At 41.2% G+C, this 18973-nt stretch overlaps 1 protein-coding gene across 1 annotated transcript; it reads right to left on the reverse strand.

Moving 5' to 3' along the window:
* Nucleotides 1–3674: 3674 nt before the first annotated feature.
* Nucleotides 3675–18278, reverse strand: LOC117964895 (Fc receptor-like protein 6). The gene is made up of 9 exons (XM_059010666.1): nt 18262–18278; nt 17952–17995; nt 17611–17646; nt 16555–16802; nt 15466–15529; nt 7838–8131; nt 5817–6092; nt 4051–4152; nt 3675–3846 (listed from the first exon to the last, which is right to left on the reverse strand). The coding sequence occupies exons 1-9, from the start codon at nt 18276–18278 to the stop codon at nt 3812–3814; spliced, it is 1116 nt and encodes a 371-aa protein (XP_058866649.1). The 3' UTR covers nt 3675–3811.
* Nucleotides 18279–18973: the final 695 nt, after the last annotated feature.

Raw genomic sequence — 18973 nt, forward strand, 5'->3', positions numbered from 1 at the left:
ACATGTCGACCTGTTCCTATCCAGTTTTAAATAACTTTAGCATAACAGAGGCAGAAGTGTTAAAGGGACTAGGAGCTCTTAAAATAAACAAATCCCCTGGGATGAGATCCTCCCAATAGTACTCAAAGAAATGAAAGAAGTTATTTACAAACCGCTAACCAAGATCATGCAACAGTCTCTTGACACAGGGGTTGTACCGATAGACTGGAAAACTGCAAACGTAATACCGATCCACAAAAAGGGAGACAAAACCGAACCAGGTAACTACAGACCAATAAGCCTGACTTCTATTATATGTAAACTTATGGAAACTATAATAAGATCCTAAATGGAAAATTACCTATATGGTAACAATATCCTGGGAGACAGTCAGCATGGTTTTAGGAAAGGGAGATCGTGTCTACAGTGGTGTACCACAGGGATCAGTATTAGGTCCTCTGCTATTCCTAATCTACATTAATGATTTAGATTCTGGTATAGTAAGCAAACTTGTTAAATTTGCAGACAACACAAAAATAGGAGGAGTGGCAAACACTGTTGCAGCAGAAAAGGTCATTCAAAATGATCTAGACAGCATTCAGAACTGGGCAGACACATGGCAAATGAAATTTAATAGAGAAAAGTGTAAGGTACTGCACTCAGGCAATAAAAGTGTGCATTATAAATATCATATGGGAGATACTGAAATTGAAGAAGGAATCTATGAAAAAAGACCTAGGAGTTTATGTTGACTCAGAAATGTCTTCATCTAGACAATGTGGGGAAGCTATAAAAAAGGTCAACAAGATGCTCAGATATATTGTAAGAAGTGTTGAATTTAAATCAAGGGAAGTAATGTTAAAACTTTACAATGCATTAGTAAGACCTCACCTAGAATATTGTGTTCAGTTCTGGTCACCTCGTTACAAAAAGGACATTGCTGCTCTAGAAAGAGTGCAAAGAAGAGCAACCAGAATTATCCCGGGTTTAAAAGGCATGTTGTATGCAGACAGGCTCAAAGAATTGAATCTATTCAGTCATTTCTATTTTTGTTATCTGAACTAAAAATGGATTAAACATTTTAACAGCTTGACACAAGTTCTTCCAATCTTGCCCACTTGCCCTCAGCAAAAGTGGCCAGTTGAAGCCACATATCCTTCCCACAATGCACCAGCCCTGTCTGATTACAGTAAAACCTGTCTATTCCAGCACTGCTTGGGACTGGAACATTGTGCCGGATTATACAGTATGCCGGTTACAGAGGTACTGTAAAATATAATGCTGTGCCTAAATAACACAGATTTCATTTATTTAATACAGCACTCCCCTTCCAACAGATCGGACACACATAATTTCATCACCAGTAAGGCAATAATGGTGACTGTTTGCTACTTCAGACCCCAATACTTTGAAAGGGTTTCATTAATAATATAAAACACTGGTGGAGTAAAACACTTTATTGCTTACCGAATAGCTTATGAAAAGTTACACAATACACTCAATTAAATAAATCAAAGAATTCATTAAAATAATCAGTGAGTAATCAATTATTTTGGAAAATACCCCATCTATGGTAATGTTATGTATCTACAGTAGCAGTTTGAACACATATTAACATTACTCAGACATGGCAGTCAGTCTGATCTTTAGCAAAACAAAGATGAGTGATCTTTAGACAGTGCAATACTATTCCAGTCAGACTGATCTTTAGCAGGACAGTGCAATACTATTCCAGTCAGTCTGGTCTTTAGCAGGACAGTGCGATACTATTCCAGTCAGACTGGTCTTTAGCAGGACAGTGCAATACTATTCCAGTCAGACTGGTCTTTATCAGGACAGTGCAATACTATTCCAGTCAGACTGATCTTTAGCAGGACAGTGCGATACTATTCCAGTCAGTCTGGTCTTTAGCAGGACAGTGCAATACTATTCCAGTCAGACTGATCTTTAGCAGGACAGTGCAATACTATTCCAGTCAGACTGGTCTTTAGCAGGACAGTGCAATACTATTCCAGTCAGACTGGTCTTTATCAGGACAGTGCAATACTATTCCAGTTCAACTCCAGTCTGCTGCACGGCTGGAGAGCTCAATCCCCTCTGCTGACTGCTCCTGATCCTGATCCGAGGTTTCCTGAGACAGATGTCAGAGACACACAAGGAGGGGTCAGAGTTTAACTGCAGCAATAACAGAAGCTTTAAAGGATGATGACACTTCCAGGCTTCAGAGTAATCAAGTCCCATTGAAATCACAGAGTGCATTCGAAGGTAAGGAGCAGCTGTGTATCAGCTGTAAAGAGACTGTGTGAAATGCGCAATACCCCAGACTGAACTTGAATCAAAGAATAACGATTCTGAATCAAATGTCAAAGCCGTCAATCTTTATCATCCGGAAACCAAAAAAACCACATGGACCCAGTATGGCAATAAAGTTTGAATATTTAAAATTTAAATTTGGCAGGGATGGGGTTAAAATCTCATCCCTGTCAAATCCATGTGCGGAATGTGGTCTTGGCCACACGCCTTGGTTAAATGATGCACTTTTTTCATTATTATATGTTTTATAACGTTACACTACGGTATCATTTATTTTATTACCATCTGCCATTGCTCCTCTCAAAGTCATGTAAGCTGTTTTTTGTGAAAAACAAAAAGCAAGATGAGTTTGCATTGTTACATGCCATCCAAAAGTATGACTGAGCGAGTCCCACTTTTGTTTCAAGTCCTTACCACACACAAACCTGCAGCAAGTTCTGCCACAGCATTTCCAGGACCCAATAATCTGGATGCTCATCAAAACTGAGACATGATTTAATGCAAAAAATACCAGCATTGATCTCCTGAATATTTGTAAAAACTCATTCAAGTTTGCAATTGCAAACACACATTAAACAATGGAAGCACAGAATACATCATTGTTTTAGCAAAATTAACAATATGGAACACAGGCTATTTATAATATAAAGAAAATAAAATAATAATAAATAGTTGCCCATTCCAAAATGGAATAGAAGGCTTTTAACTTTTAACTAATAAATTGGTATGAGTTGTTTGATCCTAGTTTTGTAACATGGTTGTATTAAATGGTTCCTATAATTTCCATACCATTATACAAGCTAACGTTAATTAAGCAACAGAAAAACAACAATGTAACCCTATGGGGGGGCACTTTCTATTTATAATTACATACAGTGAGGTCCGAATCGGTTTATTTCAGTGGTCAGCGTCTCTACAAATAGTCGCTCACGTGAATGGGGTCCTGAATCATGGAATTAGGGATAACAAAAAAATAGCCTCTAAGCATCCATTCCATTTGTGTGAACCATTTCCGAATGTTCCATTTCAAACTCAATGGCTCATTGTTATGTTTCAAACACTTCATGGTGTACAGCAGCGTCTTGTGCTCCTAAAGAATATCACTGTGCTTTATCAGCATCGGGCAAATCCCAAATGTGTGAAGAGCACGGCAGCTGCACAGCCAGAAGTGTGACGCAATCCTCACACGGTTTTCTGAATATTCCCAAGATCATGTGAATACAAACATCAATATTCCTGCAAAATTATATATATATATATATATATATATATATATATATATATATACACACACACACACACACACACACACACACACACACACACACACACACACAGTGTATATATATGAGTATAATATCACTTATCACGGGAGACAGCAATGGTTCGTGGAGGGAGTTCTGTAACACTAAGACACGGCTCAAATTGAATGGTACTGATGTATTGTGTAAGAGGGATTCTTAAAGGAGGTCCTCATGAGCACCTCCCCCAGTCTGTGCACATACTGGCTAATACTGACTTACCTTGACTTAACACCAGGGATACACATGTAACCTATGAAACATATACAGATTGTTCAGTTTCTTATAATTGTGTCCACAAAAATAAATACAAACTTGCAACAGGTTTATTTTAGACATTGTAAATCAGCTGTGTATGTTTAATAAGGAAATAGATATTTTGTTAATGAACTATCCCTGAGACTGGGGTGCATGTTTAAGAAGAAGCCTGAATGTGTGCACTGACTAGGAGTCTCACCTTGGATCCTGCAGTATCGAAGGAGCAGCAGAGTGAACACAGTGAGATGAATCAGAAAGAAGCTCACTCTGTAGCCAACAGCAACAGCACTGTGCCAGGACGCTGGGGAAGGAAGGTACAGTGTGAGTGTGTGCTAGAGACTTCCATACACCTTGACTGAGCTGATAGCTATTCAAGAACACTACCCTGTTCACACTAGCTCAATAGTAGCAGCCTTCATCTCGCCACTCTGTTACTCTAATGTCTGTCTGCTGTAACTGTCATTCTATTTGAACCATCATTTTATAAGATACACAGCCGGGGAAATAAATTCCTTTGATTGCATTTCAAAAAGTGGAAGAGAATGATTTGTTTAAAATGTAATCCCACCCATATACTGCAAATCCAGAAATATTTGCGGCCAAAATATTTGTCGAATCACACCCAGAAGACCAATTTCACTGCAGAAATGTTGGCGACCTGTTGCCCTGAAAGTTGTATACTGCTTCATAATACTGTATGCACAACATGAAGACCTGGTGATGGTTAATATTACTGTGTGTGCCTTCAAAAAATAAAAATATATAAAATGAAACATTTTTAGTGCATTTATACAGTGTATTTACACATAGGCTAATGTAATACGATAGGTTATCACAGGGTTTGAAAGAAAGCAAGAGACACACAATACTGCATACAAAATATAACTTCCTCACAGGAAAATGAATATGAAAATCAAATCAACCAAAACTGTTTCTAATGCAAGAACTAACAACTTGAGAGATATTTAAAGTGCTGTATGCAGTGTATAGGACTACTAGTGCAGTATTAACTCCAAACAGAACTGAATGCAAATTCTGATATCATAGTAAATCAACAGAAATACTACTAGAAATTATTTACCAAAGTTAAAACAGTTATTTCTTTATAGCATCTTCAAACCAAACATTCTTTTTTTTTTAAATTTACAACAGAGAGGGTCACAGAAAAGCTACGTGGAATGTTCTAAAAAACAATAGCCACCCACACAGATAGAACATGGATTTTACAGAATTATACTATACCATAGCAAAATATGAAAATGAACACATTTACAGAATCTTTTATTGACCAGCCTGAAATGATCATTTCTTTTTTTTCGAGTTCGTGGAGAGCAGGCATAAGCCAGTTTGCATGCTTTGGCTTTATTTATTGTGGATGTTTTCAGGTCCGCATCAATATCGGTAACGTCGGCTTCTTGCGCCCTCTAGCGGTCAGATGAATTTCGTATGACTCAGCCATTGGAAGCATTTATATTTGTGCCAAAAATGTTTGCGTTTTTTTTTTTTTGATATGTGAAAATCGCATAATAAAATGCTCACACATATTTCTGGATTCACAGTATAAAGCTGACACATGAGTGGGGAACACACACCAGTGAATTTGCAAAGTATAGAACACAGTGTCTGTACTGTGCAGTATCTGCTCCCAATCCATTGTGTTGCAATTGCTGGTAACTCTGTGCTCTGTTAAGGCTCTATCTCTTCACACTGGGAATATAATGGGTTCACATTTACAAGAACACACAAGTTCAGTGATTGCATTTAAAAAGAGGATTGTAATAGTCATACAAATTCATTTTAAAAAGGAGGATGGGTAAAAGGACAGACATCCCACCATGAAGGCACTACTGTCAAACTAAATCCTACACTGTGGGAGGGATCATAACCAGCGATCTCCACTTCTCAAAGGATTACAGAGCCCTTCAGATAACTAGGATAGTTGTTTAGGATGGGTTTAGATCTTACTTTGCACTTCAATATGTAGCTCTTGGCTGCTCTTCCTCACTCCCTGTGACTCCACAGCACACGTGTAGCTCCCAGTGTTACTCTTCTCAGTGCTGGTTATGCTGTACAGTGCAGAGTTAGTGCTGTTAGTCACAGGCTCCCCGTCTCTCACAATGGTGTAGTGGAGTTGAGGGTGGGGGCTATTGTTCACTGCTGCCTCACAGGTCAGGTTAAGAGCCTCTGCCTCCTTCACTGTGGCTCCTGGAGATGCTGTCAGAGTCACCCTGGAGAACAGAGCTACGAAAAGATGACATGAAGACAGGTTAGTGTTTGTGAAGCTGTCTGACCAAGATATTCAAATCAATCAGAAACAGCATCTTCCATAAAGTGAGAGTCTCACAGAGACAGAGACAGCACTGGAGTATAGAGGCTCCTTAGAGAGACAGAGGCAGTGCTGGAGTATAGAGGCTCCTTAGAGAGACAGAGGCAGCGCTGGAGTATAGAGGCTCCTTAGAGAGACAGAGGCAGCGCTGGAGTATAGAGGCTCCTTAGAGACACAGAGGCAGCGCTGGAGTATAGAGGCTCCTTAGAGAGACAGAGACAGCGCTGGAGTATAGAGGCTCCTTAGAGAGACAGAGGCAGCGCTGGAGTATAGAGGCTCCTTAGAGAGACAGAGGCAGCGCTGGAGTATAGAGGCTCCTTAGAGAGACAGAGGCAGCGCTGGAGTATAGAGGCTCCTTAGAGAGACAGAGGCAGCGCTGGAGTATAGAGGCTCCTTAGAGAGACAGAGACAGCGCTGGAGTATAGAGGCTCCTTAGAGAGACAGAGGCAGCGCTGGAGTATAGAGGCTCCTTAGAGAGACAGAGGCAGTGCTGGAGTATAGAGGCTCCTTAGAGAGACAGAGGCAGTGCTGGAGTATAGAGGCTCCTTAGAGAGACAGAGGCAGTGCTGGAGTATAGAGGCTCCTTAGAGAGACAGAGGCAGTGCTGGAGTATAGAGGCTCCTTCGAGAGACAGAGGCAGTGCTGGAGTATAGAGGCTCCTTCGAGAGACAGAGGCAGTGCTGGAGTATAGAGGCTCCTTAGAGAGACAGAGGCAGTGCTGGAGTATAGAGGCTCCTTAGAGAGACAGAGGCAGTGCTGGAGTATAGAGGCTCCTTAGAGAGACAGAGGCAGTGCTGGAGTATAGAGGCTCCTTAGAGAGACAGAGGCAGTGCTGGAGTATAGAGGCTCCTTAGAGAGACAGAGGCAGTGCTGGAGTATAGAGGCTCCTTAGAGAGACAGAGGCAGTGCTGGAGTATAGAGGCTCTTATTGTTTTAGCTGTAAAGCTGTATTGTTTTAGCACCAAATGTTTCAGTCAAGACCATTGAAACATCCCCCAGCATCCTGCCCCTTCCCATCATCCCACAGCATCCCCCAGCATCCTGCCCCTTCCCATCATCCCACAGCATCCTGCCCCTTCCCATCATCCCCCAGCATCCTGCCCCTTCCCTTCATCTCCCAGCATCCTGCCCCTTCCCATCATCCCCCAGCATCCTGCCCCTTCCCATCGTCCCACATCATCCTACCCCCTCCCATCATCCCACAGCATCCTGCCCCTTCCCATCCCTTGGTTCTACAACACTTGGGTATCTCTTCAAGTCTGCAAGTCATTCAAACACTGCTATGAGCATAATGAGTTGAGTCCTCACTTACAACAGTGTTAGTCATGAGTTTAAGTCCCCCTTTCAAATCATTAAATAAATATTTGCCTTCATATTTTTTTTTCTTGGTGGTGAAGAATCACAGACAACATTTGCAGTCATGGTGTTAAATATAACATCAGATTTCACTTTGATTTTAGAGGCTGTGTGGTTCTGGAGTTGAGAAACATAAAACCTTTTAGTAGAGAGAGAAGCATTGAGAGGAATAGAATTAGAAACTGAGGAACAGAGAAATGCTGGAGGATTGAGGCTCCCAATCAGCTCTAGCAGAACCAAACAGCACCCCCTACTGCTGAGGGCAAAGCTTTAGTGAAAAGGAAGTTGATTCTGTATTCCTCACCAGTTACATTTACCCAGATGGGATGGCTGTATTGTGAGTTCAATGATGTCCTCTCTCTTTCAGCTCGACACCAGTACTCTCCGCTGTGGGACAGAGCAGCAGCACCAATTGTGTATCCGGCTCCAGTTCCACTGCTGCTGTCAGTCTGGTACACTGGAGGACTGGACTCACTGTCTTTGTACCAGAGATATCTCCAGCCACCAGAGCCCTCCTCAACCACACAGCTCAGGGTGACTGCGTCTCCTTCAAATATCTCTCCTGAAGGCTCTCGGGTCAGGGCAGGCTGTGGCAGCTCTGTGGAGACAGAGAAGAGGAGAGAGTGAGAGAGAGAGAGAGAGAGAGAGAGAGAGAGAGAGAGAGAGAAGAGGACAGAGTGAGTGAGTGAGAGGGAGAAGAGGAGAGAGAGAGAGAGAGAGAGAGAGAGAGAGAGAGGGAGCACAACTCTGGTCCCTCAGAGCACTTTCCCAGGAGCGCTGCTGTGGGGTATGATGCTGAGAGGTGACAGGCTCTAATCCGTTGCAGATTACATGAACCACTCTCATAAAATAATAAGGAGTTAGCCAGTACAGTATTTTACAACAAGACTAAAGAAGCATTGTAAAGATGCAGACAGAGGTTGCTCATTCTTCCTGCTGTATCTGAAAAATCTGTTTTGAAAGCTGTCCTCTATCTTCAGTACATGTGTGTGTCTTAAACCAGACCCAGCAACCATTTTACTCATATTTTTTTTTAAATAAAACCTCTCATCACTACTTGCAATGTTAAGGGGCAGATTGTCAAAGCCCTTTTCCTCCAAAGATGAAATTACTTCATTTTCTCAAATAGAGAAATATATGTGTCAGAGTTACAAAGCTAAACATAAACACAGCAGGTATTTAATGTAAGTAGGTTAGGCTGTTTATTTCTCATTTTCGACACTTTGGAGTAAAGAGCTGTTTTGTATGGGGCTCTAATCAGCTCTGTTTTGAATAGTTCTCCCAGTATGTCTCTCCCACCTCTGAAGCAGCACCATGGTGTGGAATCTGAACTTGTGGGAATCATCTACATTTATTAATGCTTTCCCAGAAAGGAATATTTATAACTGGGGTTTCTGCAGTTGATAAACAGGAAAGAAGTACAAAAAAAATTAAAAATAATACATGAGCCTGAAACAGAGGTTAGGACTGGGGGTGAATCTCCCTCTCATAAATACAAGCAGGTATGAAAAGAAGTGAAAAAAAAAAATCACAGTCACCTGCAGCAGCGATCCTTTTCTTAAACAATCCCACCTCTCACAGTCACCTGCACAGCATCAATCCTTTTCTTAAACAATCCCACCTCTCACAGTCACCTGCACAGCATCAATCCTTTTCTTAAACAATCCCACCTCTCACAGTCAGCTGCAAAGTTATTGCCTTATTTATTTTGATACTACAATGTAATTTCAATTACTCATGTGTTTGATACACTTTGGTAAGTAAAGCTGATGACATCACGCTCTACCCCTTTAACTGTTTCATCCTCCAAACACGCTGCATGCGTCTCTTCAGGACCCATTCTTTATTGTCGGATGGGGGATAAGTTTTAAGTCCTTTCAATTTCTCATTGAATCCGGTCACAGAAATTGAAATTGTTGAGTGTTAAGATCGACCCTAAAATATCTGCGGGATCTGACGGCATTGATCCTTTTTTTTGTAAAATCAGCAGCTTATTTGTTATCTTCACCAGTGTGCTACAATCTCGCCTCTCTCAGTCACCTGCACATCATCAAACCTTTTCATAAACAATCCCACCTCTCACAGTCACCTGCACAGCATCAATCCTTTTCTTAAACAATCTCACCTCTCACAGTCACCTGCAGCATCAATCCTTTTCATAAACAATCCCACCTCTCACAGTCACCTGCACAGCATCAATCCTTTTCATAAACAATCCCACCTCTCACAGTCACCTGCACAGCATCAATCCTTTTCTTAAACAATCTCACCTCTCACAGTCACCTGCACAGCATCAATCCTTTTCATAAACAATCCCACCTCTCACAGTCACCTGCACAGCATCAATCCTTTTCTTAAACAATCTCACCTCTCTCAGTCACCTGCACAGCATCAATCCTTTTCTTAAACAATCCCACCTCTCAGTCACCTGCACAGCATCAATCCTTTTCTTAAACAATCCCACCTCTCACAGTCACATGCAGCATCAATCCTTTTCTTAAACAATCCCACCTCTCACAGTCACCTGCACAGCATCAATCCTTTTCTTAAACAATCACACCTCTCACAGTCACCTGCACAGCATCAATCCTTTTCATAAACAATCCCACCTCTCACAGTCACCTGCAGCATCAATCCTTTTCATAAACAATCCCACCTCTCACAGTCACCTGCAGCATCAATCCTTTTCTTAAACAATCCCACCTCTCACAGTCACCTGCAGCATCAATCCTTTTCATAAACAATCCCACCTCTCACAGTCACCTGCACAGCATCAATCCTTTTCTTAAACAATCCCACCTCTCACAGTCACCTGCAGCATCAATCCTTTTCATAAACAATCCCACCTCTCACAGTCACCTGCACAGCATCAATCCTTTTCATAAACATTCATACCTCTCACAGTCACCTGCAGCATCAATCCTTTTCTTAAACAATCCCACCTCTCACAGTCACCTGCACAGCATCAATCCTTTTCATAAACAATCCCACCTCTCACAGTCACCTGCACAGCATCAATCCTTTTCTTAAACAATCCCACCTCTCACAGTCACCTGCAGCATCAATCCTTTTCATAAACAATCCCACCTCTCACAGTCACCTGCACAGCATCAATCCTTTTCATAAACAATCCCACCTCTCACAGTCACCTGCACAGCATCAATCCTTTTCATAAACAATCCCACCTCTCACAGTCACCTGCACAGCATCAATCCTTTTCATAAACAATCCCACCTCTCACAGTCACCTGCACAGCATCAATCCTTTTCATAAACAATCCCACCTCTCACAGTCACCTGCACAGCATCAATCCTTTTCATAAACAATCCCACCTCTCACAGTCACCTGCACAGCATCAATCCTTTTCTTAAACAATCCCACCTCTCACAGTCACCTGCACAGCATCAATCCTTTTCATAAACAATCCCACCTCTCACAGTCACCTGCACAGCATCAATCCTTTTCATAAACAATCCCACCTCTCACAGTCACCTGCACAGCATCAATCCTTTTCTTAAACAATCCCACCTCTCACAGTCACCTGCACAGCATCAATCCTTTTCTTAAACAATCCCACCTCTCACAGTCAGCTGCAAAGTTATTGCCTTATTTATTTTGATACTACAATGTAATTTCAATTACTCATGTGTTTGATACACTTTGGTAAGTAAAGCTGATGACATCATGCTCTACCCCTTTAACTGTTTCATCCTCCAAACACGCTGCATGCGTCTCTTCAGGACCCATTCTTTATTGTCGGATGGGGGATAAGTTTTAAGTCCTTTCAATTTCTCATTGAATCCGGTCACAGAAATTGAAATTGTTGAGTGTTAAGATCGACCCTAAAATATCTGCGGGATCTGACGGCATTGATCCTTTTTTTTGTAAAATCAGCAGCTTATTTGTTATCTTCACCAGTGTGCTACAATCTCGCCTCTCTCAGTCACCTGCACATCATCAAACCTTTTCATAAACAATCCCACCTCTCACAGTCACCTGCACAGCATCAATCCTTTTCTTAAACAATCTCACCTCTCACAGTCACCTGCAGCATCAATCCTTTTCATAAACAATCCCACCTCTCACAGTCACCTGCACAGCATCAATCCTTTTCATAAACAATCCCACCTCTCACAGTCACCTGCACAGCATCAATCCTTTTCTTAAACAATCTCACCTCTCACAGTCACCTGCACAGCATCAATCCTTTTCATAAACAATCCCACCTCTCACAGTCACCTGCACAGCATCAATCCTTTTCTTAAACAATCTCACCTCTCTCAGTCACCTGCACAGCATCAATCCTTTTCTTAAACAATCCCACCTCTCAGTCACCTGCACAGCATCAATCCTTTTCTTAAACAATCCCACCTCTCACAGTCACATGCAGCATCAATCCTTTTCTTAAACAATCCCACCTCTCACAGTCACCTGCACAGCATCAATCCTTTTCTTAAACAATCACACCTCTCACAGTCACCTGCACAGCATCAATCCTTTTCATAAACAATCCCACCTCTCACAGTCACCTGCAGCATCAATCCTTTTCATAAACAATCCCACCTCTCACAGTCACCTGCAGCATCAATCCTTTTCTTAAACAATCCCACCTCTCACAGTCACCTGCAGCATCAATCCTTTTCATAAACAATCCCACCTCTCACAGTCACCTGCACAGCATCAATCCTTTTCTTAAACAATCCCACCTCTCACAGTCACCTGCAGCATCAATCCTTTTCATAAACAATCCCACCTCTCACAGTCACCTGCACAGCATCAATCCTTTTCATAAACATTCATACCTCTCACAGTCACCTGCAGCATCAATCCTTTTCTTAAACAATCCCACCTCTCACAGTCACCTGCACAGCATCAATCCTTTTCATAAACAATCCCACCTCTCACAGTCACCTGCACAGCATCAATCCTTTTCTTAAACAATCCCACCTCTCACAGTCACCTGCAGCATCAATCCTTTTCATAAACAATCCCACCTCTCACAGTCACCTGCACAGCATCAATCCTTTTCATAAACAATCCCACCTCTCACAGTCACCTGCACAGCATCAATCCTTTTCATAAACAATCCCACCTCTCACAGTCACCTGCACAGCATCAATCCTTTTCATAAACAATCCCACCTCTCACAGTCACCTGCACAGCATCAATCCTTTTCATAAACAATCCCACCTCTCACAGTCACCTGCACAGCATCAATCCTTTTCATAAACAATCCCACCTCTCACAGTCACCTGCACAGCATCAATCCTTTTCTTAAACAATCCCACCTCTCACAGTCACCTGCACAGCATCAATCCTTTTCATAAACAATCCCACCTCTCACAGTCACCTGCACAGCATCAATCCTTTTCATAAACAATCCCACCTCTCACAGTCACCTGCACAGCATCAATCCTTTTCTTAAACAATCCCACCTCTCACAGTCACCTGCACAGCATCAATCCTTTTCTTAAACAATCCCACCTCTCACAGTCAGCTGCAAAGTTATTGCCTTATTTATTTTGATACTACAATGTAATTTCAATTACTCATGTGTTTGATACACTTTGGTAAGTAAAGCTGATGACATCATGCTCTACCCCTTTAACTGTTTCATCCTCCAAACACGCTGCATGCGTCTCTTCAGGACCCATTCTTTATTGTCGGATGGGGGATAAGTTTTAAGTCCTTTCAATTTCTCATTGAATCCGGTCACAGAAATTGAAATTGTTGAGTGTTAAGATCGACCCTAAAATATCTGCGGGATCTGACGGCATTGATCCTTTTTTTTGTAAAATCAGCAGCTTATTTGTTATCTTCACCAGTGTGTTATTTATTTAACCTTTCTTTTCAAACAGCTGAAATTCCACTAGATTGGAAATCCTCATTCGTCACGCCCCTCTTTAAAGGGGGTGAGGTAACAGATCCAAATTGTTAGAGGCCTATTTCTATTTTACCCTGCCTCTCTAAGATTATGGAAGCAATTGTAAACAAGCAACTAAGTCTCTTTTTAGAGAGTAACAATATCTTAACTGATACGCAATCAGGTTTTCGTGCTCGACATGGGTGTGTTACAGCAGTTTTAAAAGTCCTGAATGATATTACTATGGGCCTTGATAAAAATCACTGTTGTGCTGCTATTTTTATTGATTTATCTAAGGCTTTTGATACTGTGCATCATTATATTCTTTTGAACAAGCTACGGAGTAGAGGCTGTGACGGGGTTTCTGCTGCCTGTTTTCAGAACTACCTTTCAATGTGTAAAATCAGATGGATTTATATCACAGCCTTGCTTGGTTACTAAGGGTGTGCCACAAGGTTCGATACTGGGCCCTTCTCTTTTTTCCATTTATATGAATACTATTGCTAAGGGAATAGATAATTCATACATATATCCATCTCTATGCTGATGACACTATTTTATACTCTATCTTCAGTGCTATCAGACTTGCAAACAAGTTTCAATCAGATTCAAAAATCTTTTTGTGATCTACGTTTATTGCTTAATGTTGATAAAAGTAAATGTATGTTATTCAATAGGGGACGTGCAAATTTTACCAATCCTGCAGTTCTTGAGCAAGACTGACCTTGAGCAAGTGGACGTTTATAAATATCTGGGTATTTGGCTAGACAGTGCACTTACTTTTAAACCACATATTGTTAAACTACAATCGAAAGTTCGAGCTAGACTTGGCTTTCTTTACAAAAATAATTCATGCTTCACACGGCCAGCTAAGTACTTACTGGTACAGACGTCTGTACTACCCATTTTAGATTATGGAGATGTCATTTATAAAGCTGCTTCTAATGTTGCTCTTAGGAAGCTTGATGCTTTATATCATTCTGCAATAAGATTTGTCACTGGTGCTCCCTACCGCTCTCATCACTGTGATCTCTACACTTTGGTTGGCTGGCCCTCACTTCAAACACGTCGGCTATGTCATTGGTACAGACTCATTTATAAAACCCTAATCGGGAAATCACCCCTCTGTTTAAGTGAATTGTTGACTATATCGGTCTCCTATTACAACCTTCGATTCAGCAATTTGATTAGTTTAATTGTCCCTCGTGTTTTTGCTGCTGTTGGGCATAACTCATTCCAATATGCAGCTGCTCACGATTGGAATGAGTTACAATCAAGGCTTAAACTCCCTGGTTTTATCTCAGAGGGTGCTTTCTTTTCTAGGCTTGAAGCTCTTTTCCCTGTTTCATGTGCTTGTCAGAGCAGACGCTGATTTCATTAGGTTTTTTCATATTGTTGTAATGTCTCTAACTGTCTGTGTATTGTTGTCTGTTGTATTTATGTTGCCTCTTGGCCAGGTCGTCATTTTAACCTTTAAATGTCTTTACCTGGTTAAATAAAGGTTTGAATTGAATTGAATTCAGAGCATCAGCTAAACACAGACAGGCAGATATGCATCATGAACTGATCAGTGCATTATAGTACACATTGATGGTAGCATTTACTGCACTGTACTTTCATAGCATATTCCTGAACTATCCAGATTCTGCTGTTCGGCTCAGTTTGCTACAGACGCTCTCGCCAAGCTGAACACATGAACATTTTAAACAATAGACATCCAAGAGAATGGATTAGCATTTTCATTGTATTCAATTCTGTTTAATTGTACTTACAACAGATATGGTAAAACACTAATGGAAAAAATCATCCCTTTTCCGCAAATAGGGCAAAACTGCATTTTTTACTATTTTCAGATTAAGTGAAAAAATGAATGAGCAAAGAGCCTCTTATGATCAGGGAGATATGAAGAGGCTAATGAAGAGGGCTTCATGGGAACAGCAGTATTAGTATTATACACGCCACTCAGTTCAGTCTGACGGCATTAAAGGAAAGAGACTGAGATCCAGTGTGGGGGCTTCATCTGAACAGCAGTATTAGTATTATACACTTTACTCAGTTCAGTCACTCACCATGTACCTGTATCCTGAGGGCTTTGCTGTATTGTGAGTTCAATGATGGCCACACCTGTGCTTGCTGGCAGAGACATTAACCCCCCCCCCCCAGAAACGTTTTAGGATGTCCCCATAAACATACACAGAAATGCCTGGTTTCACAGACTTTGAGTAGTACTACCCAATGTTAATTAAGGTAAAGTAAACCAAGATTAGTGCTAATCCGGGTCTGTGAAACCAACCAATACAGTATAAAAACAAACATGATAAGATCAAATCTAAAAAAAAACATATTTCAGAAACCAAACCAGAAAAGGCAAGTGTAAAGATGTAGGTCTTGGGTCTGTAGGTCACATTTATTGCACATATTGGTGTTTAATGAAGGTGGATTTTATTATGTGTTCCACCTGGTAAGTGGCCCTCCTTGACCAAACCTTTGGGAGCCCCTGATCTACAGAATGACAAAGCCTATGTTAATAATGGAAACACAGTTATGCCTGTGCAACTGAGAAAATCCAGAACAACAACATGCCATTTATATGGAAGACATTATAAACAGAGGGAGTGTTGACTCGATGTGTAAAACAGAGTTTGTGTGGTGTATGTAGTCGACTGCATGAAGAGAACATGGTAATACTATTGCAAGGAAATAAAAAGGAAGAGGTTTATATACACATCTATCAATGCAAAGATAGTCAGTTTCCCTGCTGTTACTAGCAAGCAGACCCCCAGAAAAGATTGTGAGTTATATGGCAAGGGTGAAAATACAACTTGTTTCCTTTTCTTGAGTGATGCTTGTTTACAGAAAGTGAACTGATTGAGCTGTTAATAAAAAATCACCCTGATCTGTTAGAATGAACCTACCTCTCACTGACACCTGCACCTCTGCAGAGTCACTGGAGGAGCTGTTAGAATGAACCTACCTGTCACTGACACCCACACCTCTGCAGAGTCACTGGAGGAGCTGTTAGAATGAACCTACCTGTCACTGACACCCACACCTCTGCAGAGTCACTGGAGGAGCTGTAAGAATGAACCTACCTCTCACTGACACACGCACCTCTGCAGAGTCACTGGAGGAGCTGTTAGAATGAACCTACCTCTCACTGACACCCGCACCTCTGCAGAGTAAATGGTTTTGCTCCACCATGTCGCACTGCACTTGTAGAACCCCTCATGACTCTTTGAAACACTGTGCACTCTCAGCTCTCTGAATTGCTCGTATTTTAACTCTGTATTATCTTTGTAAAAGTAAACCCACTGCACTGTAGAACCACTGTGGATGAGACACCTCAGAGTCAGAGTGTCTCCCTCAAACAGAGGCTGGGGTTCAGTCTGCAGGGTCACCCATTCATCTAAAAAGACAGAAAGAGTTCAGATCAGCAGGGCTGTGTGCGAGTCAGTTTTGAGGAGTCTGCTTCTAGTGACACACACACACACACACACACACACACACACACACACAAGCAGGTAAGTTATGAAGTGTTTCATGTTCCACTGCAGACTGCACTACATGTACAAAATGAATCTCCGGTCCTCACTCGGGTCATGAAAGCTGACCAGCTGCTCATTGTTCCTTCATCTGCTGCATTTGTTTCTCCTGTTTCATTATCTCTTTTAGTTAGGAACAGATTACTGAAACCCAGGGACATCAATAACATGAAGGATCATTGAATAATATTGCAGTTTGTAATTACAGAAGGTACATCATATTATAATATAATATGACGGGATCAATAATGAAACACACAGAAGCCAGCTTTCAAAGATTTGTGCAAATATGCTTCTCACTTGATCTTGTGCAAAAATATATTATTTTAATTGATCCCTGCCTGGTTTTACTGCAGAGCACATTCCTATGATAATAATATTATATATTATTTTAGAAAGTACCAGTATAAATTAAAAGTGGAAGCTACGTAGATCAGGCTGAATACAAAACCATCGTTGACAGTTCAAACTCATTTACATTGATAACACTCTGTTTTATTGCCTGTTCCTCATTTTACACCACTCTGAACTGGGTGTAAAATAACAGAGCTGAATGCCCTTCATTCTGTGGATTAGAAACAAGCTTTTGATGTAGTATTTTAGAGCAAAGCTAGCTCACAAGCAAAACGATCGGGTGAAATGTTCACTCCGTAGTGTAAAGTGATCTCTTACCCTGTGACTGTCCAGAGCCCGTCAGTGTGGTCAGCCCTGAAAGACACAAACAGAGGCAGTCAGAGACATTCCTTGAAATAATTACACCTTAGTTCACAGGACAGGAGAAAGGGCTGCATGGAGTAAGCCCTAGGATTTGAAATAGGAATTCTGGCTTGTGACTAGGAAGATGACATGCTTTCCCCTTGGCTCATGGAGAGATGCTGTCACGGAGGTGAGACCGAACCGATCTGCCTCCAAGGCTGGAAAGAAAGTGTTACTTCCAAGGGGAAAATAAAGGGAAGGACAGCGGATACATTTAAGAAGACTAGAAGTCACTCCAACTAAGAAGGAACACCTACGCTTGGGGAGAACGGCATTTCCAGACCTCCGAGACAGAGGAATTCTGAAAGAGAGAAGGAAATGAACATGCAAAGAGGCCAGAGAGGAACACTGGCATCAATGAAAGCAAGGTGTTAGTAAAGAATACAGGGTTTCCCCTGGCACAGGGAGAGCAGCCTGTCAGAGATTACAAGATATATATATATATATATATATATATATATATATATATATATATATATATATATATATATATGTTTGTTATTATGTATGGCAGCAATAGGCTTCCATAAAAAACAATGTAGGTGATGCAAAATTTCATAGCTGTACCTGCGGGGCTTCACCATGTTTCACCAGGCATGACGAACGACAGTAATACAACTAAATACAAATCATCTCTCTCAGCGAAAAACATATATATATGTAAAACGTAATAGTTGATTTCAAGTGAGGACATTTAATTTTACTATAACCATTAAAATATTTAATATATAAAAATATAATACACTGTTAGCATTTTGGATGTTCACACTCATGAACAAAAACTCATAAATTATGTTAGTATAAAAGTATAATTAATATATATATATATATATAATAAAAAATGAAAAAAAGTTTACCAGTTTTCGATCCAGTGATCTTTGGCGTGCTAATCAAACCTCAAACATGCCAACCACTAGGCTCCTGTTTCATCCCTCGGTAAATAAGCCTGCAGCTCTCTGCACTCGGGGTGGGGGTGGGTGTGGGTGGGACCCCGAGCCCCCCCATATCGCCAATCAAATCGCGTGAAAGCACAAAGTGTGGGGGGGGGGCTCATTTGCATACAAACTCCAGATTTAGCTAAATTATCATTTACGTCTCACCCAAAAGACGGAGCACGAGGAGGTTAAGTGACTTGCTCAGGGTCACACAATGAGTCAGTGAGATGGGATTTGAACCGGAGACTTCCTGGTTACAAGCCCTTTTCTTTAACCACTGGACCACACAGCCACCTAGTTAAGAAATTTAAGATTTTATTTGTGAACAGTTAAATCTTGATTCT

The sequence above is a fragment of the Acipenser ruthenus genome, chromosome 41, assembly GCF_902713425.1.
Source record: "Acipenser ruthenus chromosome 41, fAciRut3.2 maternal haplotype, whole genome shotgun sequence".
Classification (NCBI taxonomy): domain Eukaryota; kingdom Metazoa; phylum Chordata; class Actinopteri; order Acipenseriformes; family Acipenseridae; genus Acipenser; species Acipenser ruthenus.